The sequence below is a fragment of the Vanellus vanellus genome (assembly GCF_965231255.1).
Source record: "Vanellus vanellus genome assembly, chromosome: 3".
Classification (NCBI taxonomy): domain Eukaryota; kingdom Metazoa; phylum Chordata; class Aves; order Charadriiformes; family Charadriidae; genus Vanellus; species Vanellus vanellus.
Window position 1 is genome coordinate 128244708 of NC_138907.1, and position 24351 is coordinate 128269058.

At 52.6% G+C, this 24351-nt stretch overlaps 1 protein-coding gene across 1 annotated transcript in view; it reads left to right on the forward strand.

The window, feature by feature from the left end:
• NCOA1 (nuclear receptor coactivator 1) overlaps positions 1-24351 on the forward strand; it is a gene marked incomplete at its 5' end in the record, with an annotated part of 66449 nt that overhangs the window by 12599 nt on the left and 29499 nt on the right. The window contains 4 exons of the mRNA XM_082480777.1: positions 13959-14053; positions 18225-18402; positions 21281-21460; positions 22948-23043. Coding sequence (XP_082336903.1) covers positions 13959-14053; positions 18225-18402; positions 21281-21460; positions 22948-23043 — 549 coding nt within the window. The remainder of the gene's footprint in view (positions 1-13958; positions 14054-18224; positions 18403-21280; positions 21461-22947; positions 23044-24351) is intronic.

A 24351-nucleotide genomic window follows, 5' to 3' on the forward strand; every position in this document is an offset into this window, starting at 1 on the left:
GGGGAAGGGGAGGCTGCTAAGAATTGCACAGACCTCTCCAAACGGTGCCTTTATTTTAACAAGTGAACATTTGGTTATTACATCCTCAAGCTTTTAAACATCTCACACTGTCAAGAACTAATAAATCCTTTAGCACCTCGCCGTAAGAAGAGGATCTGATAGGATGTAACAGGCGTGCGGATCATGCGGAGAGTCATAAACCACCTGTAGAAATCACTCCTCCTCTTGCCTTCTGCTCTGCCGGATTAGCTTTTTTCTTTCCCCCTCTTTTTTCTTTTTTTTCTTCTCCTTGATTCAGTCTCATTTTTAAGAGAGGCAGAAAAGGAGGAGGAAAAAAAATCCCCTTTCTTTAAAGTCCTTTTCCTGGTCCTCCTTAGCCTTTGGAGAGATGGACAAAAGCTATTTTAAGATTGTCCTTCCCCCGGGATGGCACCCGAGCAGGGGTTTGCCTCCTGTGAGCGTGTCTTCCCACAGCTCTGGACCCCACTTCCTTTGGCTGATGATCAGAAAGGGATTTGTCCGTCCCGTGAGCTGGCATCCCTTTGGGTGCAGGAGCAGGATGAGCGAGATCCATCCCTCCTCTCTTCTAGCAGCCGTGATGGAGGCATCTCAGCTGCCCTAGTCATCAAGTGTCCCGCGCCAGAGAGGGGCTTCCGAGGGAAGCTCACCCCAGCACATCTCTGCAAGTGCCCATCTCGATTATCCGAGCGCCCAGCGGGGCACGCGTTGCCGTACCTAAAAAGCAAGAGAAAACACAATAAACTCCTTCTTACAGGAGAACAAAGCCCCGTACTTGGAGTCATCTCTGCAAGTCCTTCTGTTTTCATTTCAGATTTTCCCCTGAACAAAGTTTTATAGACCTTAATCCTCCTAACGCTCCTGCGAGCAGAGGAAATAAAGGGAGATTTGTACAAGGAGATAATAGCTTTTATTATGCCAAGCGGTGTGGTTGGGCAAAGCAAACAAACTTGCCGGGACATGAGCCTGAGAGATGCAGGAGCGGTCTCGCTCCCTCTGGGGCCACGTTATTCCCCGGTGCCCAGCTGCCGAGCTCCTCATCTGCCTGCCTCTGCTTCTCCCAAGCCCCATGATTTCATCACGGGGCATTTGGTGGCACTTAGGGGCTCACCAGAACCTCGGGGAGAGAGCCAGTGACACCATTTGGATGGTTTTAAATGATATTTCTCATTATTCGTTCTGCTCGTGCTATTTAAGAAGTCTGTGTTCAAAGACAAGTTTTCATTAATTAATTAAACTGCCAGTCTCAACTAACTCTCCTTTAAATCATTAAGTCCGTATTACGATGAGCGGGGTTGACGAAGGCTGGAGTGCTGGATCGGGTTCCTCAGGCTGATGTTTGCTCTGGGTTTGGTGCAGCTGCTGCACTGAGACAATACGTGTGTGGACAGTTTCTTGTGGGAGCAGAGAATAGTTTGGACCATCACAAATTTTTGAAATAAGGGATACAGTCCTTAAAAACGTGGTTGCAGATAGCTGCACCTTGGCCCTAGGTGCAAAACCCCATTGCATGGGTCTCTGTGGTATTACAGAATCCCAGAATCCCAGACTGGTCAGGGCTGGAAGGGCCCTCTGGAGCTCCCCCAGTGCCACCCCCCGCCAGAGCAGGGGCACCTCCAGCAGTGGCACAGGACACGTCCAGGCGGGTTTGGAATGGCTCCAGAGGGAGAGACTCCCCCCCTCTCTGGGCAGCTGTGCCAGTGCTCTGCCGCCCCCACAGGAGAGAAGTCCCTCCTCAGGTTCAGATGGAACTTCCTATGGTCAAGTTCGTGCCCATTTCCTCTTGTCCTGTCACTGGGCACCACTGAACAAAGCCTGTTCCCATCCCCCCGGCACCCTCCCTTTAAGGACTGATAAGCATTGATAAGATCCCTCCTCAGTCTTCTCTTCTCCAGACTAAAAAGCCCCAAATCCCTCAGCCTTTCCTCATCAGAAAGATGCTCCAGTCCCCTCATCATCTTTGCTGGACCCTCTCCAGCAGTTCCCTGTCCTTGAACTGGGGAGCCCAGGACTGGACACAGTACTTCCTGGGGGAAAACAAAGGATGGATGTTCAGCCTTGTTCCTTAGTCTCCCGGGCACTCGCCTGCTTCGGGACAGGCAGCACATCCAACATCTGGTGCTGCGTCCCCAGTTCTGCATGTAAAGATTGCACTGGAAGAATTCAAGTTCATTTTGGAGGTGAGGTTCTCCTGAGCAGGCTCTGTGCAGATTGACAAGAAAGCAGTGTTCACTCACGTGGCTTAGGCTGTCTTCTCTGGGTAGCTTCCCATACCATGCAGCTCCTTCTCTGGGTGGCTTTCTGTACCAGGAGGCTCCATCTTCTCTAGGTAGCTTCCCGTACCACACATCCCCATCTTCTCTGTGTGGCTTTGCATATCATGCAGCTCCTTCACTGTGTGGCTTCCCATATCATCTGGCTCCATCTTCTCTAGGTAGCTTCCCATACCACGTGGCTCCATCTTCTCTGGGTGGCTTCCCATACCACAAGACTCCCATCTTCTCTGTCTTCCCATACCATGCAGCTTCTTCTCTGGGTGGCTTCCTGTACCAGAGGCTCCATCTTTTCTAGGTCGCTTCCCATACCAGGCGTCTCCATCTTCTCTGTGTGGTTTTGCATACCACACAACTCCTTTTTCTCTGTGTGGCTTCCCATAACCACGCGTCTCCATCTTCTCCGTGTGGCTTCCCATACCACGCAGTTCCTTCTTCTCTGTGTGGCTTCCCATACCACGGGTCTCCATCTTCTCTAGGTAGCTCCCCATACCATGTGGTTTGCTCCCGCCCATCCCTGTTTCCCCAGGAGCATCTCGTGGCCCGGAGCTGCACTTGCACCTACTGACCACGCTCAGATGCAGGTGTTACATCCACCTCTCGGTTCATTTACACTGCACCCCAAAGTCCGACAGATCCCCTCGGTGTAGCTGCAGATTGCCGGTTCTCCCTTTGCCACCCGGGCGAGACAGATGGGAGGCACGAGAAAGCCGGGCTCGGAGGAGCGGGGGTGGGGGGGAAGAAGTGCCGCTCTGCGCACTCAGCTCCCCCCTCGCTGCGCTCGAGCTCTGCATTGTCCGCACGCTTTGGCAGGCGTCTCCTTGCCGCTGCAGTTCACATGTTTGCCGTGCCTGGGCAACTTGAGCAGAAAGCCGGTTTAACGGTTGACACGAGTGAATTTTTAATAGTAACTTCTCATGGACTTTAACATGCAGTGTACCGGCGCTTCAAGATGCCACGTCTTAAGAAAAGACAGTCTAATTCTTTGCAAAATTAATTAAGTTGGATCGTTAAAACGGCGTTGCCGTGTATTTTATGCCTGCAGAAGGGGAATGAAGGCTGTGCCAGGGCTGAATTAAAGTTGTGGGGAGAAGCTACAGGTAGCCCTTTCTCGTCTCTGCAGGTTTGGCTGTGCAGAGTTGACACAGTTTTTGAACAAATTAAATTCTTCAGATTTCAGATAAAAGTTTTTTTTCTCCCTTTATTCCTTCCCCCAGCAAGATGGAGATGTTCTACCTGCTTGATCTCAGCATCGACTATAAAAAAGTCTCAGCTCCTTATGCCTGTTCTCTCCTGTCAGCATTCAGCGCTCATTAATTTTGCATTCACTCAGCACCGTATAATTTTTCCTGACATTGTTCAGACAACCAGCCTTTTTTACTTAAGACATCTCGACACCATTAATGTTTAACTCTAAAAGGTGTGAAGACAGAACGAAATACCCTTTTCCTTCTGTTTTAGCGGCAGCGTGCTTTGCTCTGCGCTCTTCGCCGTTGCACAAGGATTTTATCAGAAGCAGAAAAATAGAGTTTTCCGTATAAACTTTGCTAAAGAAAGTGACGTTTCTTGGTCAGAGCAGGACCAGTGTTGTTAAGCTGTACTCTTGGTGCTGTCGTACCCTGGTGGCACACGATGCTCTTTGCCTTGGGGCACGGGCAGATGTGCTCTTACAGGTCCATCTGGAGTCCTCCAAGAGAGAACCACCAGTTGGTCAACCACCATGGTGTGCGAAAGCAGCATCGGTTGAAGCTAACCCTGGTGGCTCTTGGGTTGCGAGCGTTCACACAGCGTGTTATGGCATCTCAGCTTGGAAGAGGTCAATGAACTACTTAATCCACTCCTTGAAGAGCTGCAGAAGCATGTGGGGTTGTGCTTTGGGTTTCTTCAGCTGGAAGATGGGAGCGTTAATGGGTAGTTGTGTCTTAGGCTCCTTGTCTCTCCTTGAGGTCCTCGCTTGGAAGGATGTCACAGGTTGCCATTCAGCTGAGTGCGTAGCAGCTGGTTAGGAGGAGGGAAATGCTGGAATGTGTTATTTGCAAGTTATGGTAAGGTAGTACGGGTCACATGGTTTAAAACAAGACTGTTGATTTAGTTGCATTGTGTAGTCCTGAGGAACTCGGTTGTGCCTGTTGCTGGGTAGATACAAGTTTAAAAAATAAGAAAAAAGTTAAAAAAAAAAAAAAACACAGCAAAATTACTGTCCTCAAAATCGTTATCCTCTCCGTGGGAAAAGAGCAGAAATACCAGTTGGAGGAGCAGCCAAAACTGGGGAGCAGCCCATAGCCATGTGGAAGGTTAATGTTGCTTGGGCTTGGGGTCACCAGGCTGAAGACCTGGCATGGAGTTGGGTTGTTGCCTACCAGGAACGGCTGTTTCCCAGGGTTGGTTGGAGACGTGGTGGAGGTGGCTGTAGCCCTTCTGCTGACAGGACCTGCCATCGGCTCCATGTGGCAGATTGCACCGAAGCATCATGAGATGTTGCCATGAAATCACTGACCTCCATCTATATCCAGTGTCCCACCTGCAGATCTATGCTGGTGGGTGAGTAAGTCTGCGTGGTTCCGTCCTTTTAGGATTTAATGTTTTATGCAGTAGTTGGAGAAGTTTGTATCTGCTGGGACTAGCCCTGAGCTCTGGTGAGACTTCCCAGTGCCACCCTGGGTTGGCGAGGACGGGCTCCTGGGCTGCAGGCAGTGTGGCAAACAGCGGCGAGAGCGTTAGATGGAGCCGTCAGCATTCCTGGTACAGCAGCAATGCTTGATTGCTTTATTTTTGACTGCTCTTCCAGCCAGGCCACGAAGGAAGAAGCTCAGGGGAGACATGGGAGAGCGGCAGGACATCCCTGCTGTCCTGCCCTCCACTGATCTGTCTCCACCATTGGCTTTACTGATGCAACTGGAGTGGCCACCAGCTTCAGTCCTCAATCCTCACCATCCACATGGGCACTAGAGCAGGTTTTATACACCCCAAAGGCTTCGTTGCCTCCCGTGGCTGTGTGCCTGGTGAGATGTGTCCTCCTGACACGTGCTTTTGCGTGTGCGTTGGTGGAAGAATAAGTGTTCAAGACGCATCTGAAGAAACACGTGGGTCTCTGTTGGTGAGGACGTTCTCTGGGACAGCACAGAAATACTGGGGGCTGAAGCGAGCGCTGCATTGTCAGCTCTGGAGGTCCATGGGCTATTTTTGTCGGGGCAACGTTGGAGTTCAGTGATGAAGTTAGGAGTTCAGCTCTCACTGGAAAAGAGAACAAGAGAGAGAACAAAAGCTGGTTGACTGCTGGTTGTGGAGGAGGGATAGGGGATAACAACACCCCCCAAAAACCCCCAAAATGAGAGTCTGTTTTAGAATAACAATTTAAAATGGATCAGGCAAATCTCCTCTAAAAATTCCTTTTTCTCTGCTTTGGCTGTAAGGGGAGGATGAGGCGAGTAGCTCCGGTGGAAACATCTCCATCCATGAGATGGATCTCACCCTGGTGTGCCGGCGCTCCTGCCTGGCATTACAGCACGTGGTTGGGGAGCACCCTGGGGTTTGTCACCAACAGACCGTTGTGACGGATGGTGTAAAGCAGGCGAGCACAGGGCTCGGAAGGAGCCGCGCTGATTTCTGAAAGCCAAGATCTGCTTTTCTATTTCTTGCACTGGTATTTTCAAGCTCTGAATCTCACAGATTGTATTTTTCCACAGTTTTTTAAATTCATAGATCAGATAATTTCCTTCCTCCTACTAGAATAAAAAGTTATACAACCTAAGAGCTGCTGATTTCCATACAGTGTTTTAGAGGAATCTGGTATTTGTGGAAGTGAAGAAGGGAGGACTCTGGGCTGGGTTTTCTGCATCTGCCTCCGTGTGAATATGCTGACGTTAAATAGGTGGGCGTTGGGCATATCTCAGCTTCCACAGCTTGAATTTTGGGTAAGAGTACCTCCAAAGAAGCCATCGTTGCTGTGGTCCAAGCGTGTGCCCTGGAGGTTATGTAGGATGGTCTTCCTTGGAAGTTGGCTTTATCCCCCAGGTGAGGTTGGGTCTTCCCCTACTCGTTGATCCTTAATGATGGGGAGGGGAGCGCTAGGGCTTGCTGGGACTCGAGAGGAGGCTGAAGGTGAGCTCAGGACCTCTGGCCAGGCCATCACCACCAGCGGCAGCCAGTGATGCTCAGAGGCTTTCCCCCAGCATGTCCCTAACCTGACAGATAGCCCTAGACAATCCGTCCTTTTTTGGATACCATTTGAAAACCATGAAAGAATTCCCATTTCTGTGGTCTAGATCCCCTTACCTGCTGCTTTCCTATATCAGTGACGTTATCTTTTTCTCCTCTCATGGCTTTTTTAGACCAATGTTTTCATGCCCCACTGGAAGGTGCACTTGGTGCACACCTTCTGCCAAGGAGTTTATTTTTATGACGGACTTCTTTTCCTGTTGGGTTTACCGGCCCGATGAACCTCGTAGCAGGCGCTAATTAATGGCACAGCTTCCTGTCATGCTCTCGATCCGTGGTTGCATCGAGCCTCTTCTATCTGATTTTAATTAACTAAAAATCAAAGCTTCTCATTTGGGAAATTACAGATGTGGACTCTTCTGCCTCGTTCATCTTTTAAAAAGCAGATAGAGCAGATTTTGGCTGAGATGTGGGGCATTCGGCCGGCACGGCCCTCGGGGCAGCTGCGGAGCTGTGCCGTATGGGAGAGGGAAGGGGAGCCATCGTGCCTGGTGCTCCATCGTGTGTTCCAGGCATCACATCAACTTCTCCATCTTGCCCTGCTCTATCATACTTGGTACCCAACACGCTCTGGAAGAGGCTGGAAGTCCTCCTTACTTGGACTTTTTGCATTTGAGCTGTTGAAGTTTAAATAGTAAAGTCAAAACTCAAAGACTTTTCGGGCTTCTGTTGTAAGAAATGAAAAATGAATGTCGCCAATAGAAATCTTGGGTTGAAAAAGACCTCTTGGAGAGCGTGGGGCAGCGTTTGGGTCCTGGCCATCGTGCCTGCAAACATGGGGGCCTCTCCACTGGGGCTTCCTCGGGGAGCAGTGAGCTTCTCGCAAGTCAAGGCAAAATGCAATATATTACAAAGTTTTGTGCTCGGCAAGTGGAAACAATTATTCTGATTTTCATGATGTTTCTCAACAAACCCCTGTTTTGAATTTTTTATGTCCTGGTTTAGAAGACCCACGTGCAATATATTATTTTTCAGATACTTCTTTCTGCTTTTGGGGGGGCGGGGAGGGGGGAAGTGTTTCAGCTGCAAAATTTTAAATGAAGAGCAGAATCAGACAGCTTGTATTATTTTAATTTGAAAGTGCAGATTTAAGGGACGGAGAGATAGGAGGGCTTGCCCTGGGTGCTATGGGTGATGCTCCATGCGATGGAGCCTGCGGGGCTGGGGATGACTTCGCAAGACACGGCAAATGGACATCAACGCTAGACATCTTCCCCCTTCCACCTCCACCCCTTTCACCCCCATTTTCCTTCCCCTCCCACCTTATTCTTTGGAGTGGCTCTGGGAGGTGTCCCCTAAACCACAGACCCCCTTCCAAGTGGTCCTGCCGTCACTCTGGTGGCACATCCTCACTTCTCCAGCCCTTTGGAGTGCAGGTGCTCTTCTGGCCCTGGGACTTTTTCATGTTTTGGGTAAAAAGCATTAAATTAAGACCTTTTTGGGGACTTCTCCCATTGTGTGGCTGTGGCTCCCGCTCTGCATGGCCTCAGCATTGCTCTGCTGAAGGTCTCCAGCTGTGGCTGCTGGAGGAGGTCACACCTCCTCTCCAACGCTTGTCTTTTCCCTACCTTGACTACCTGATTTTCCCCCTGCTTTGGATGCCTGATTTTCTCCGCATATGAGGTTTCAGGTACAGAGGTCTGGAAGCAGAGGGAAGCAAGTGCAGGATCCTGAGGATGGATTTGCTGTGCCCTGGGCCACCAAAAATGGTGGTAGAGAGAGCAGAAGACCTGCCAAAGGGCTGGAGGCAACTCTTGAGAACTAGGGAGGTGGGGGAAATAAAAAAATAATAATGCAAAGAGGGAAAAGAGACCAAGAAAGGAGAAACTGCCAGTGACCCTACACCTGTGCGGGTGGGGGGGGGGGGGATGAGGGGGGGGTGGCACCCGCTTCCAAACCCACGTCCTTCAGCTTAGCTCCATGCAATGTGGTTCTGAGGCAGAGGGTCAGAGCTGTTTTTTAGGGGGGTACATACTGCACCGTCTCTTTTGGGGAAGCAGAAATAATGCCCCAGATGAGCCATTTGCCTTTGCTGTGTGTGCCCTTGGCTTTGGGCTTTTATTAACAAAAAAAAAAAAAAAAAAAAAGGGAATTTCTACATTGATATCTTCTAAAATCAGAATGGAAAACACTCTAAATGGGTCGGCTCAACTTGCTGCTGTCCCCCCCAGCCTGGGCTGCATCCCACCGTTTCGGCAGCTTGCCACCCCGCCGTCAGCCCTCACTGTGCCAGGGGTGATGCTTTTTACTCTGCTCGCCTCCCACCCTTTTTCCCCCTTCCCTGCTCCCACCATTTCTCCTTGCCTGCCTTCCACCGTGCCGAGCCCGGGAGGAGCTGCACGCTGAGAGCAGCCTGGCCGGCGGCCCCGGACGCCGCTGGGTGCCACCGGGCTTGGGGACAGGGAGAGCAGCTCTCGGTGATGCAAAATCTGTTCCCACTGACTCGTGCTGCTCGCCATCGCTTCCAGCATCAGCGCATCCGAGCGTATCGTTCCTCTTCCAGTCCCGGCGTGCTTTAGCTGCATCCCTCATCCCTCAGCAGCCGTGTGCCTTCCCCATCCCTTCTTCTAATCCTGCGAAGAATCAAGAGGCTTCTAGCCAGGAGACTCGTGTGGCTGTGAAATAGCGGGGCTGAGCTGGAAATCTCACCTCTCCCCGTGCCAAGCTCGGCTGCGCGGGGTTGGAGCGGGACAAGATTGTTTTCGAAGCGAGCGTGGTGTTCCCAGGCATGGCAGTGGGCATCGGGTCCTGCGCCCGCTGCCGTATCGATGGTGTTGGGTGACCTGTTTATAACCCACTTCTCTCGTGGTTCAAATCCACTGACCCGATATTTTTGGAGTGCCGAGGACCCCGCGGCTGCTGTAGACCCTGGAGGCACCCAGCCGTCTCCCTGGATGTCAGAAAATCAGGGCGTAATTTGAGGAATGCATTTAAAATAGCTCCTTTCTGTGCTAGAAAAAAAAACAAACCAACAACTTGCTTTAATCACGTTTTCAGCAATTAGGTTTCAATCGGGGACCATCAGCTGCCGGGCTTTTATTATGGGATGGGGATTTACGATGCTCCGGGCTGCCAGAGTCCCACAGCTGGATCCCAACAGCCTCAACCCGCAGCAGCGCCGGGGCTCGTGTTACTCCCATCGGTTTATTTTCCTGTGGATCTGTCTGTCCAGCTTTATAATGAGATTATGAGCTTGGGGAAGCGGGAATTCGCTCTGTTTGGCTGTGTCGAGCGCAGGGGGTGCCTGGCCTGCGACCGATGCTTTCCGAGAGCGTCAGCCTGTTGCCGGCGTAGCAGAGCCACTGCTGCAATGAATGCTGGAAAAATAGAAAACTGCGATTATTGGGTTAAGGTGCAAACCAAGCGGTGTGCTTGTAATGTATTCCTCGCGTGCTCAGGATGGAAAAGCTAAAGAGCTGCCTATAAAGCACATTAACTGAAGTGCTTAGCGGGGATGCGCGACGCTTTAAGGAGTTTTGCATCACCGCCCCAGAGAGGGTGAGCAGGAGCTTTAAGGGATCCGTCTGCTCCCGGATCCCGGGGCTGCAGAGATGGGAAGGAGAAGGACTCCCGCGCGAGGGAGACGGTGATGGTGCGTCCTTCTGCTGGTTAATCCTCCTGACTAACGGGCTCGGAGCTGGCAGATGAAACTATTTCACTAAAGCAGGAGGAGGATCCCACAGCCCAATTAAAAGATTAGAGCTGAAAGCCGGTGCATTGCCTCGAAGTGCATTCGTTTATTAAGAGCAGGAATAAAAGCGCCGTTTCTCATGCTGTGGTACCCCCCAGCTCCCGCGGGTTTGGGTGCATGGGAAGCTCTTCCATCCCTGGGAGGGATTTGGGTGTCTTCCTGGGGACAGTGCTGCTCCTTCATGATTTAACCATGCGGCGGTGCTGGGTGGGAGGCAGGCATCGCTGCTCGGAGGCGGTTAGGGTGGCATGAACTCCGGTTTCTGTTTGAAACAGGGGAAACTGAGGCACGAGGGGATGAGGTGAGCTGCCCAAGGGGGGCTGTGGCAGGTCAGGTATTTTAGGGTTGGCGTCAGACCGTTGCTTGAGCATCCAAAACCTGTGCGTGCACGCTCAAGACGGGGCACACGTTGCCTGTTGGTTTCGGGGCTGAGCCAGCAGAGACGAAGACGTGACCTTTTTAGGTTGATTTATTTTCTAAAGAGAAAAGAGCCACTGGGTGAGAGGGAAAGCAGAGGCAGAGATTACCCGGTAAATCGGTGGGGGAAGCTGGCGGACACCTCTGCAAGAGCAAGTGTTAAGCGAACGCTCTTCCAGGCTCACTCCTCTCGGAGCTGCTTCAGGAACAATGCATGGCCTGACCGGGACAGGCTGGAGAGTTGGGCAGAGAGAAACCTCATGAAATTCAACAAGGGTAAATGTAGGGTACTGCATCTGGGGAGGAATAGCCCCTGCATCAGTACAGGCTGGGGGCTGACCTGCTGGAGAGCAGCTCTGTGGAAAGGGACCTGGGAGTCCTGGGGGACAACAGGATGCCCACGAGCCAGCAATGTGCCCCAGTGGCCAAGAAGGCCAATGGCATCCTGGGGGGCATCAAGCAGAGTGTGGCCAGCAGGGCGAGGGAGGTCATCCTCCCCCTCTGCTCTGCTCTGCTCTGCCCTGGGGAGGCCACATCTGGAGCACTGTGTCCAGTTCGGGGCTCCCCGGGTCAAGAAGGACCGGGAACTGCTGGAGAGGGTCCAGCAAAGGGCTACGGAGATGCTGAGGGGACTGGAGCGTCTTTCTGCTGAGGAAGGGCTGAGGGACTCGGGGCTGTTCAGTCTGGAGAAGAGAAGGCTGAGGGGGATCTTATCGACGCTTATCAGTCCTTCAAGGGAGGGTGCTGGGGGGATGGGAACAGGCTTTGTTCAGTGGTGCCCAGTGACAGGACAAGAGGGAACGGGCACGAACTTGACCATAGGAAGTTCCATCTGAACCTGAGGAGGGACTTCTCTCCTGTGGGGGCGGCAGAGCACTGGCACAGCTGCCCAGAGAGGGGGGGGAGTCTCCCCCTCTGGAGCCATTCCAAACCCGCCTGGAGGTGTCCTGTGCCACTGCTGGAGGTGCCCCTGCTCTGGCGGGGGGTGGCACTGGGGGAGCTCCAGAGGGCCCTTCCAACCCCCACCAGTCTGGGATGCTGGGATTCTGTGACAAAGTCAGGAAAGAGAAACACCCAAAGTGAGCTTGAAGACATAAAGTCCTGGGAGGCCACAGGGGGGAAGAGTCTCAAGTGACACAGCTGTATGTGTTACGAACGTGATTTGATGCTGAGTAACAAATCTTTCATCCCATGTGCTGCAAAACAGCAGATGCAGTTGAGCTTTCGCTTATGGACAAATCGGGGGAGCGGCTCCCTCGGTGCTGGGATGATCAGAAACAAAAATTGGTGTCAAGAGAGATGAGCAGTAAACCTCCAACGGTCCTAGAAATCTCCAGTGGTCCTTGAAACCTCTTGGCTTCCACCTTTGGCATGCACGCCGCTGCTCTCGGCGGATATTTATCCCGAGAAAACATCTCTTGCCCTCTGGGAACGGACTGACACAGACTGGGCAGAGCTCTGTCATCAGCCTGCTGTGTTGATCCGTGTATACATTTGATTGCTAAACGTGTCTCTATCGATGCACATGAGGCTTTCCAGGTCCTACACAAGGCACTGGGGGTTGAGGAGCCTTTTCCCTTGTCCCGCTGTGCAGTAGAAGTTCCCAACTTGCCGCCTTCCCTCTTAAAACCAATTTGGGTGATTTTCTTCCTCCAGCTCCCAGCGCGGCACACGTGTTTGGTCCTTGGGATTTTTCTGAGCATCCCTTGGGTTTCCCGGCAAACCCCAGGCCTGTCACTCCTGCCGTGCGGGGAAGCGCAGCCTGCGGGGATGGGGCTGCATCCCCCTGGACCGTGCATGTTGTCCCCGAATCACCAGCTGCATCCCGGCCCCGGCGTCTTTCTTTATACTAATAATTAACAGTTATGCAGAAAGAGCGCTGCTTTATTTTCAGCCACGAGGCTGAATTTGTGGCTCTGATCCCTGGGAAGAGCTTGTAAACGGTGTAAAATTAATAGAGGACCAAGTTTCAAGTCATTTTTCGGCTAGCTACAGAGAGTCTTCTTCATTTTTAATCAAAACCTGCATCGAAGCCATCTCTGCGAGCTTGGACCGAGGATGCTTCAGGACTCCTGTGCTGTTTCGCATCCTACACGACTGATAATTTCCTTTTCTGGTGCCAAGAGGCACCGAGGTGCAGTGGGTGATACGCTGTCCCTCCGGCTGTCCCCGGGAGTTTGCGTTTTCGCATTTTGGAGCAAAACATCGCTGAGGCGAAAAGCATCTGCAATCTGAGACGTCCCTGCCTTCCCCTTGCTAAGTGGTGCCCGATCAGCCAAGAAGGTGTCCTGTCCCTCACGACTTAGCTCCTGCTGGCCTCTTTCTGCTCTCATTCCACCCAAACTGTGTGATTAAACGGTAATTTGTCTCCTCTTTGCAAATACATCTACAGCCCCAGACGTGCCCGGCCGGGGCGTGCACCACCAGTCTCCCATGTCACTCCCAGCCATCGGGGTTTATTCGCATCTGCATCCCGGGAAGACGGGGATGTTGCTCTCTCCATCCTTCCTGGACCGCATCCCGAGGGGCTAAGGGACTCTCCCGGCTTTCCCAGGGGAAAACGGTCATGGATACAGAGGAGGAAAACAAAACCACCCTGAAACACCAGCGGCATCGTGGCTCACTTGCCCGTGATCGCTGGCTTTATCACATCCCACTTGCCACCCGCCTTTCGCTGCTGGATTTATCCTGAATTCCTCAGAGTAGCTGCGCGACGTGGCTAGCACCTTTTGGGGGAGTGCGAGATAAATAACAGGGCCCTCTCTCGGGTTTTTTGGGTTGGTGTTTTCCCAAAGGGATTATTCAGCAATACAGCTCCTCCAGCAGCATCGCCCGCTCTGGGTCGGATGCTCTCCTCCCGGCCCCGGCCCCGCTGGCTCTGGGATGCTCCCTGCACATCAGTGGTACGAGCTGCTTGGGTTTTTTTCTCCGTCAGGATTCCTTTGGCACAGCCTGTTCTCCGTGAATTCCTCTCGGCAGTTATTTCTTAAAGTGTTGTCCGAAAAGTTCCAGATCAAATACTGTAGCTTGCGCTAAACTGGATATACCGTTTCCTTTTCAAAATGTTGATTTTGGATGTCTCTTTCTGCAGGCTTCTGCTTAAGACGGGTTTTTCCTTCCTGCTAGCAGTAGGTTGTGATCTAATTAGCGCCATTATTTTATAGTAATAAGTAAATAATGAGAAAATTATATCTTCATGGGACCAAGGGATGAAATGAAAATGCCGGAGTTTTTTGGTGCACATCCTGCATTGCCTGTGTGACAAGCAGTCAATATTTTGTTTATTATTGGCAATAAATCCATAGTTTTTTGGCTGAAACGTCCCTTTTCCTTTGCTACAGAGAAAACAGCTGATGATGAAGTCCAGAAGTCCGACATCTCATCCAGCAGCCAAGGGGTGATTGAGAAGGAATCTCTGGGACCTCTTCTTCTGGAGGTAGGTGCTAAAACCTTCTTGCTGATGCTGCCGGGCTGCCGCTGCTGCCCAAAGCAACGCAGCGCCCCGAGGAAGTGAAATACAGAGGCGGAAGGCAACGGGGACGTAGTTGGGATGCTCTAAGCCCAGCTGCATCCCTGGCCTGAGTTGCAGGTAAACTGATTTTAGTCCTTCGCTTCAGCAAATGGTTTGGAAAATGCGTCTTAACCAAGCTTGATGGAGCTTGGACTTAGTTAAGTCCAAGCTGTTCTGGACAGCTTCTTAATGTCAGCGTTAAAACATCGCGTGTGGATTAAACTGAGCCCCCGTCCTCATTTGGAGGTGAGTTAGGTGATGTGGACGGATGGTTTTCAACAGATTCGATTCCTTCTGTCCTCTGAAAAATAGGCAGGATGAGGAGGGCGCTCCGCATTTGGATTGATATCAGTAAATCAGAAGTAATCAGATCTCAGGAGGAAGGTCGGAGTTGGACCTGACGGGACCATCTTGTACAGAGAAGGTTATTACATGGGGGTTATTATATTATAGCACAGGCCCCAGAGATAAATTTTGAATCCTAAATTGTTCAGTTGGTAATTTCACGGGGGTGGTTGGGGTCGGGGCTGGGGGATTTCCTCCCTGGGGACGGCCAGCACCATCCCACAGCTGCCTTCTTGCGTTGAACCCACCTGATAAAATTACACATTCAAATACCAAAAGGAAGCAACGTCCTTATCTGATTCATTTAATTAACTGTAAGAGCATAATTGCTGACATGACACACTCCAGCGATTTACTCTGTGGTTTCTGTTGGGAGCCCAATAGGTGGGAGGTGAAATGTGGCATCATTTTTGAGACAACAGGATGCCCATGAGGCAGCAATGTGCCCCGGTGGCCAAGAAAGCCAATGGCATTCTGGGGGGCATCAAGCAGAGTGTGGCCAGCAGGGCGAGGGAGGTCATCCTCCCCCTCTGCTCTGCTCTGCCCCGGGGAGGTCACATCTGGAGCACTGTGTCCAGTTCGGGGCTCCCCGGGTCAAGAAGGACAGGGAACTGCTAGAGAGGGTCCAGCAAAGGGCTACGGAGATGATGAGGGGACTGGAGCGTCTTTCTGATGAGGAAAGGCTGAGGGACTCGGGGCTGTTCAGTCTGGAGAAGAGAAGGCTGAGGGGGATCTTATCAACGCTTATCAATCCCCAAAGGGAGGGTGCCGGGGGATGGGAACAGGCTTTGTTCAGTGGTGCCCAGTGACAGGACAAGAGGGAACGGGCACGAACTTGACCATAGGAGGTTCCATCTGAACCTGAGGAGGGACTTCTCTCCTGTGCGGGCGGCAGAGCACTGGCACAGCTGCCCAGAGAGGGGGGGAGTCTCCCCCTCTGGAGCCATTCCAAACCCGCCTGGAGGTGTCCTGTGCCACTGCTGGAGGTGCCCCTGCTCTGGCGGGGGGTGGCACTGGGGGAGCTCCAGAGGGCCCTTCCAACCCTGACCAGTCTGGGATGCTGGGATTCCTGGGGAGAGGGACTCTCCTTGGCCACGTTTTTTGGCCTCTTCTGTATCTCCGAGAGATTCTCGGAGGCCGTGGCAGCTCTCCTGCTCTGCGCTGTGTGCTTTGCCGACCTGCTCAATCCCTGGTGCCACGCTGGTCTCCCCTGAGCCCCGGAGTGAAGGTGTCAGAATTAGTCCAACTCTGCAAGAGGTGACTCTGCAGACAGAGGGGTTACTGCAGAAGGGATGGGAAGGGGGTTGGTGTGGAAGGAAGGGTCTGACCTGTGGAAGGGATGGAAAACGGGTGCTGGAAGCACCTGGATGGAGTTAATGGGGAATTGGCAGCTTGGCTAATGAGGTGTGCTCGGTCTAACAGGGGAAGTGCAGAAGTGGCTTAGAAATTACTCTGGGAAAGGCACAGGGGTTTTGAGGGGTGCTGGAAACAGGCGTGGGAATATAAAGTGATGCAGGAGAAGGCAGATCCTCAGCAGACCCCCAGTGTCTGGGTTATACCGGGAGAAGGCATCCTATGAGAGCACGGCAGAGCGAAGATAACGCTGAGAGACAGCAGCGTCCGTACATCCCCAGTAAATCCACATATTTCGCAGTGCGGTCTTGGGAACGTGCCTTTTCATCGCTTAAATGATGAATGCGGGGCCCACCGGCTCACCCGGGCATCGTTCGGCCGGCGTTGATCCCCTCGTGTCCGTGTGCACCCATGGGGATACGTGGTTTGCTGTGGCCGGGAGCCCTGGAGGTAGCCGGTCCCTTGGGTGACGGGGAGCAGAGTGCCTGGGGGCAACGCGGGGACAGCAGCACATCGGTAATAGAAACGGCCCTGGAAAACCTAAAGTCATCATAAAGAAAAGGGAATTAATTAAACCAGCTAACTCATGACTCAAAATTACCCTCCGTGCTTGGGTCGGGTATCGAACCATCCTTTCTGCAGGAAAGAACTTCGAGGTGCGTTACTGTTCAATGCCGCTTCGTAAACAACCTACCCTGTATTATGTGGTTTAAAATCCGCATTTAGATTATTACCTCTACGGGCTGAGGAATAATTTCCTAATTGGCCTCCTCGCGTGTGAAGCCCACACGCGTGGGATGCTGACCCCGAGCCGTGCCCGTGCTATGGGGCATCCCTGGCTGCGTGAAGCACTTTGAGGATGCCCGGCCCTTACCGTGCTGAATTTATTTTCCATGTGGATTGACTGCAAGAAACAATTGGTGGTTTCACCGGTCCCCAAGCATTCCGCAACCCCCCGTGCCTAAAAACATTCCCCAAACGACTTCCAGCTTCTTCTGGATGCCCTGGGCTCAGGCGGGGTTTTCAAACATGGAAAGGTGGAAATAAAAAGGGCTATTAAAAAGCATCTCGTTCCTATTTAAGAAGTTTTTTGGCTCTTGACCTGTTGTTTGAGCTGGACTTCCATAAGAAATGGAGCTGATAAGGTAATTTAATATTTTAAGCCCAGTGTTGCTGCTGGGGGAACGGGGGGTGCCGCCAGGGAGTTCCCCTGCCCCTTCCCTGCTCGCCCGGCCGCCCAAAACCAGCATCACCTGGGGAGAAGGGTCCAGGTGGGTTTACCAGCCAGCTTGGGGCTCTTTTTTTGGGTGCCCAAAGAGCAAAGGCTGGTTGTCTTGGCAACAGCTGGGAATAAGGAAAATTGCAGCCGATCTGCCAGAACCATTTTGACAAGATTTCTTTCTCCCCCCACCCCACCACCCCCTTTTTTTTTTCTTTTTTAAATGATTCCTGTTTCTTGCGCTTAATGTTGCTCTACAGCGTAACCTGATTTTTAGAAACGACATTAAATAAAGCCTGGATGCCCTCCATCAGAGGAACTCTCTGCTGGCGCGGGCGAGCGGGAGCACGGGGAGGAGAGGGCGATGCCATGAGTACCAATTTTTGGGCATCACGAGTTTCTCCTGTCCCCGCACAATGTCCCGCTCCGGGTTACGGCCAGATCTAGTTGCAGGATCACAGTCCACCAGAGTTTGCTGTTGATGAGCAGGATTAAGGAGGAATTAGACTCCAGGAAAACCAAATCCTGCCTGTATGAAACATTTTAGGTGATGCACGCTTGGAAGAGCATAAATCAGCAGTCAGCCTTCTCGAGGGCTCCTCACTCGGGCTCTGCAGCTCCGAGCTTATTTCGTAGCACCGGAAAGCGTTACCTCCCCAGTACCATGGTAGTAAATTAAAAACCTTGATGGTGTCCTTGTTAAAATAGGCAGAAGATCCCCCCGTGTTGTACGATTGGCTCTGGGTCACGCTTGTCCTCCTCCTTTTGACTGCAGGGCTGAATTTGCCACTTGTTTCCTAAATGCTTGAAAAAAACTCATTATTCTGCACAATGCAAAGGCTCTGTCATTCTCGGGCTGTAATTAAGCAAACTGGGCATATGCTTCATTTCAGTGGCTTGCCAAATTCAAGCCTTCCTGACTGCTCTGGCCCTTGAAAGAGGATTGTTTCTCCTCTGCTGGCACCATTCTTAGTGGCAGGGACATCCTTAGCAGAGGAGGTTGCAGACCTGAATATGTGTTTTAAGCAAATGTGCTGTTATTTGATCACTGCTATAATGCAGAGTGGGGATGAAACCAAGGGGTGAGAGGCAGAGGAAGGGCTGCCCATGGCCAAGGAGCATCCTGACCTGCTCCAGGACCCGCTGCCCGCACGCTGCCCAGCTTTATTCCCTTTGCAGGCGTTGGACGGCTTCTTTTTCGTTGTGAACCGCGAAGGGAGGATCGTCTTCGTCTCCGAGAACGTGACCAGCTACCTGGGTTATAACCAGGAGGAGCTCATGAATACCAGTGTCTACAGCATCTTGCACGTGGGGGATCATGCCGAGTTCGTCAAGAACTTGTTGCCGAAGTCTCTTGGTAAGAAAACACTTGAGGTGGGTTTTTTAATCAGCTGGTGCTTGGAGAGCACTGTCAAAAATGCTGTTGCATCTTCAGTGATGCTGGCCTTATACTGTTTTAGAGATATATATATTTAATTTTTGAATATTGTTCACTGTGAAATTCAGAGATATACCCAAGCCAGGTAAGGGTCCATAAGTCTTTGCCAAGTGAAATATCAATATCCTGGTCTCTATATTGGAGAGACAATAATTGGACAAATGGACCACTCGGGGGATAAAGAACTGGCTGGATGGTCGCACTCAAAGAGTTGCGGTCAACGGCTCAATGTCGAAGTGGAGAGCAGTGACGAGTGGCGTTCCTCAGGGGTCGGTACTGGGACCTGTACTGTTCAACGTCTTTATCGGTGACATGGACAGTGGGGTCAAGTGCACCCTCAGCAAGTTTGCCGATGACACCAAGCTGTGTGGCGAGGTAGACATGCTGGAGGGGAGGGATGGCATCCAGAGGGACCTGGACAGGCTGCAGAGGTGGGCCCAAGCCAACCTCATGCAGTTCAACAAGGCCAAGTGCAGGGTCCTACATCTGGGTCGGGGCAATCCCAAGCCCAACTCCAGGCTGGGTGGGGAATGGCTGGAGAGCAGCCCTGAGGAGAAGGCCCTGGGGGTGCTGATTGACGAGAAGCTCAACATGAGCCGGCAGTGTGCGATCGCAGCCCAGAAGGCCAACCGTACCCTGGGCTGCATCAGAAGTGTGGCCAGCAGGTCAAAGGAGGGGATTCTGCCCCTCTACTCCACTCTCGTGAGGCCCCACCTGCAGTACTGCATCCAGCTCGGGAGTCCCCAACAGAAGAAGGACATGGACCTGCTGGAGCATGTCCAGAGGAGGGTCACGAGGATGATCCGAGGGCTGGAGCACCTCTCCTATGAGGAGAGGCTGAGAGAGTTGGGGCTGTTCAGCCTGAAGAAGAGAAGGCTCTGAGGAGATCTTCTTGCAGCCTTCCAGTCCCTAAAGGGGGCCTACAGGAGAGCTGGGGAAGGACATTTACTGGGGCATGTAGCGACAGGACAAGGGGGAATGGCTTTAAACTGGAAGAGGGCAAGTTCAGTTTGAACATTAGGAAGAAGTTTTTCCCTGTGAGGGTGGTGAGGCACTGGCCCAGGCTGCCCAGAGAGGCTGTTGAGGCCCCATCCCTGGAGGTGTTCAAGGCCAGGATGGAGGTGGCCATGGGCAACCTGGGCTGGTGGGAGGTGTCCCTACCTATGGCAGGGGGGTTGGAACTTGCTGATCTTCAAGGTCCTTTCCAACCTAAAACATTCTATGATTCTATGAAGTACATCCTACCAGTGAAAAATCAGTATTAGATTTCCGATTAAATAGCTGCTAGATGACATTCCAAAAGATGGAAGTCATCTTCCCTTTGTCTTTTTCTACTAAGAAAACTTTTGCCTTCAACTTTGCTTGTGGGTGGGAAGAACCGACTCATCTGCCCGAAGCGAGGGGTACACGTAGCAGCTTTAGGGAAATGAGGAGGAGGATTTCAAGGTGTTGATTTGGGGGGACTGAGCCTGTTGGCTTGTCCCAGTCCATTTAGGATGTCCTCCCAGCTGGAGTGGGGATTGTCCCCAGTTGGTTTCAGAACCCAAGTATCTGGTGTGGGGATGTGCTGCACCTTGGGGTGTGAGAAGGTCACGGTGCCAGCGGTGAGCTCGCGGTGGTCCCCTACACCGGGGAAATGAACAGTTGTGAGGGTGGGAGGACACATGGCGTGGTGAAGGCACTTCCGGGGTGTTGGAAGCAACAGAAGCAGAAGGTTTTCCTTGACTGGAGATGAGCATCCTCTGGGTGGCTGATGTGGGTGAAACATCACTGTTCCCTCATTCACTCGCACCTTTGAAGAAACACAAAAGGAAAATGAGCCTTTTCCAAGTAGCCTGACTTAAAAATAATTTGGGGTTTGTTTTTTCATTTTGGGTTTTTTTTTTAATTCATACTTGTCTTCCTTCAGGGTAAACACAATGATGTCTTGAAGTACCTAAATCTGTGAGCACTCATCAGATGGAGCCTATAGAGGCTCAGGCTTCATCTTTTCCCTGTGGTTCCCCAGTTAAAGGCTGTGGAGTTTGTCTTTCCTCGGGTGTTACAAGCCCCTCAGCTTTTCTTGTAGATCAGGTTGCAGGAAAACTTGATACTCTGCTGGTGGCAAAATCACTTGGGTTGAATACTGATATCCATGAAGACGTTGTAGGGGTTAGCAAAATCTTCCAACTGGTGCTCAGAGGTTTTTGGAAAAGCCAGATTATAGAAAACAATCCAAGGGGAAGGGGTTTGCTGCTGTGGTACCAGAAGGTCTCGCTGCTGACTTACCCCAGAAATGGGGAGAAAGCAAAGAAAAAATTCGTTTCTATGGAGATGCTCGGCTGGACTTGATGGAGGAGTCCTGGGAGCATCACTTTGGAGGGATTTCAAGTACGACAGCAAGAGGCAGGAGTCTTCCCAAGCTCTGGAAGTGACTCGGAGACCCCGTGCCTGTTTCTCTGCCCGTAAGATGGAGGTGATAGCACGTACCAGCGGTGTAAGGAGCAATTAATAAAAGTCAGTGTGATGACTTTCGCAGTGATGTGCTGATCTCATTTGGAGTTGTAGGTGCTCTTAGGGCCCCGCTGGCAGCAAGGGTCTGGGCACGGGGTCTGCAGCAGGTCAGAAGGAGCCCCAGGGGCTGGTGGTGCCCCCACCTCTGCTCTGGGCTCCCCCCTGACCTGGGCAGAGAGCTGGTTTCTTCCCCCGTTCCAGCGCTTTTCCTTCTGTCCCCTTATCCAAAGGGTCCTTGGGAAGTTGGGTGGGATGTGCGCACAGTGCAGCTCCTAATACCTCTTCTCTTTTCTCCATCCCCCAGTAAATGGAGTTCCGTGGCCTCAAGAAGCGACCAGGCGCAACAGCCATACCTTCAGCTGCAGGATGCTGATCCGGCCCCCCGACGAGCCGGGCGCAGAGAACCAGGAGGCTCGTCAGCGCTATGAGGTGATGCAGTGCTTCACCGTCTCCCAGCCCAAGTCCTTCAAGGAGGAAGGAGAAGGTAGGGGAGAGCATCCTCTGCTTCTGACCCTGCGTTCGGGGTGGGAAGGGTCAGAGGAGGACTGGGATGGGGATGGCAGTGCAGGAGGAGGAGGACGGTGATGGGGATGGCAGTGCTGGAGGAGGAGGACGGTGATGGGGATGGCAGTGCAGGCAGGAGACTGGGATGGGGATGGCAGTGCTGGAGGAGGACTGGAAGGGGGATGGCAGTGCAGGCAGGAGGACTGGAATGGGATGGGGATGGCAGTGCAGGAGGAGGACTGGAAGGGGGATGGCAGTGCGGGAGGAGGGGGATGGGGATGGCAGTGCAGGCAGGAGGACTGGAATGGGGGATGGCAGTGCTGGAGGAGGAGGACTGGGATGGGGGATGGCAGTGCTGGAGGAGGAGGACTGGGATGGGGATGGCAGTGCAGGAGGAGAACTGGAATGGGGATGGCAGTGCTGGAGGAGGAGGACGGGGATGGGGATGTCAGTGCAGGCAGGACTGGAATGGGGATGGCAGTGGAGGCAGGAGGACTGGAATGGGATGGGGATGGCAGTGCAGGCAGGAGGACTGGAATGGGATGGGGATGGCAGTGCAGGCAGGAGGAGGACTAGGATGGGGATGGCAGTGCAGGCAGGAGGAGGACCGGTCACCACCCTGCAGAGCTGCCTGGTGGGGCTGCTTATTCCTGTCGCAGCGCAGTGGGTGCCCGGCACCCGTGAGGCAGCGGGGGAGATGCCTGAAGTTCGCTGCAGCTTCTTGCTCCCCCTTCTCCTCTGAGCCGATGCCTTCCAGCCATCCCGGCTTCTCCAGCCCTCCAGAGCTGCCTCCAGGGCTGCTTCAGTCAGGATTGCTTAAGGAAGGAACAGTATTTTATTAACCCCCGAAGCCCTCTGGCTGCAGCACCTTCCCAGTGAGTGACGTGGGTGCCCGACACCCCACCGTGTGCCTTCACTGCTGCCAGACCATGGTGCTGCCTGCAGGTTTTTGGGCTGAATTGGCTGTCTGTGGGCAGATCTCTGCCCGGGGACTCGGGACGGGCAGGGTTCTCTGAGCGCTGTGGGGGCCGTTGCTTTCCTGCAAGTGCCCTAACTCTCCTTTTGGTGTCCCAGCTATTATTTTCCAGCGCATTAGCTGGATTAATCCATTGCGGTTTACACAGGAGATCATGACTGGAAGGAATAAATTATGGTATTTTATGACCAAATACTTTGCCTGAAGCCGACAGTTGCTGGCTTTTAGTGCTGACTTTTATTGTACAATACTGCCAGATCCAAAAAGCCTGTACAATTAATTTCTCCAAGCACTGGAAACCTCTTTTCCAGCAAACTTTATAGAATTTAGGAAGAGCCTACTCGCTTTGAAGGGCCGGAGGATTGCTCAGGATAAACACTTCCAGGGAAGGACGTGGCAATCAAGCCCGGCAGTGTTATTTTAATTAAATGTTGAGTGGTGGTTGTAACATCTGATTTCCTTGTTCCCGGTCCCTTCTCCTGCTTTGGCAGATTTCCAGTCATGTCTGATATGCATCGCGAGAAGATTACCTCGACCGGCAGCCGTCGCCCCTTCCGAATCCTTCGTGACCAAGCAAGACACCACAGGTAACGTCCCAGCGATGCCGGGGAGTCCTGGCTCCGGCGGATTTGCTGTCCCGGGGGGGCCAGAGGCCAGCGGCGCAGTGCAGGACCCCATAGCACGAGCATGGTCCTGTACTTTGCAAATGGCAGCGCTGCCTGCTCGGAGCAAGGTGGTTGACACCTCAACTGGAGGCACCTCAACTGAGTTGACACCTCAGCTGGTCCAATACACCAGATCCATGCCCTGTACACAACCCCTCTCTGCTCCTTTGGATTTTGGGGTGTTGTTGAGGTTGCTGATTGATGTGAATGAAACAGTCATCACTTTTCAGATTCAGGTTTGCTCTGGGCCAAATATTGCTTTCTAGCCATGCTGCTGACCTTCTTTCTGGTAGTTAATCATCACCCTGGGCTTCCCTGCAGCCTGAAAATCCTTAATGAATGTTTTCTGTGCTCGCTGCTCCCTGCCCATGGCTGTAAAACAGCCAGCAAAGCTGCCTGGTGTTTCATGTCGAGGGAGAAAGCAGGCAGCAGGTCCTGCTTGGAGGACCCCCTGATGTGGGCACGGTGGCTGGCAGGGTGTCCCAGCGGGTGAGGGTGGGAATTGACGATGATGAAGGGATTGGAGCATCTGCCTTATGAGGAAAGGCTGAGAGCGCTGGGACTCTTTAGCCTGGAGAAGAGAAGGCTGAGGGGAGACCTTATTATGGCGTACAAGTATCTAAAGGGTGGGCTGAAGGAGGATGGAGCCGGGCTCTTTTCAATGGTTCCCAGTGACAGGACAAGGGGCAATGGGCACAAGTTGGAACATGGGAAGTCCCGTTCAAATACACGGAAACACTTCTTTCCGGTTCGGGTGGCAGAGCACGGGCACAGCTGCCCAGGGAGGGGGGGAGTCCCCTTCTCTGGAGAGTTTCCAGACCCGCCGGGATGCAGTGCTGAGGGATGTGCTCTGGGCAGTCCTGCTGTGGCAGGGGAGTGGGGCTGGGTGATCTCTAGAGGTCCCTTCCAACTCTGAAAACTCCGTGATTCCGTGATTCCATGAATCTGGGGACCACAGCCCTGGAGCAGCGAGGGTCCCTTCACACCAAGGTGCTTCTTGTTGGGTTTTATGTCCGCTTCAGCTGGCCAAGGTGTGCACAGAGGTCTGTGTGTGCTCCAGACCAAACTCCTTGAACTTCCACCTCCTTCTGGAGGACATCCTTGTGTGCTCCTGCCACTGCTGCCTGACACCAAATAGCACGTGGCTTCATTTTCCACATTTGTGGACCTGTTTGTGCTGAGGGACTTCTCATGCTGTGTTTGAGTAACGTGGCTTCTCTCTCTCCACCC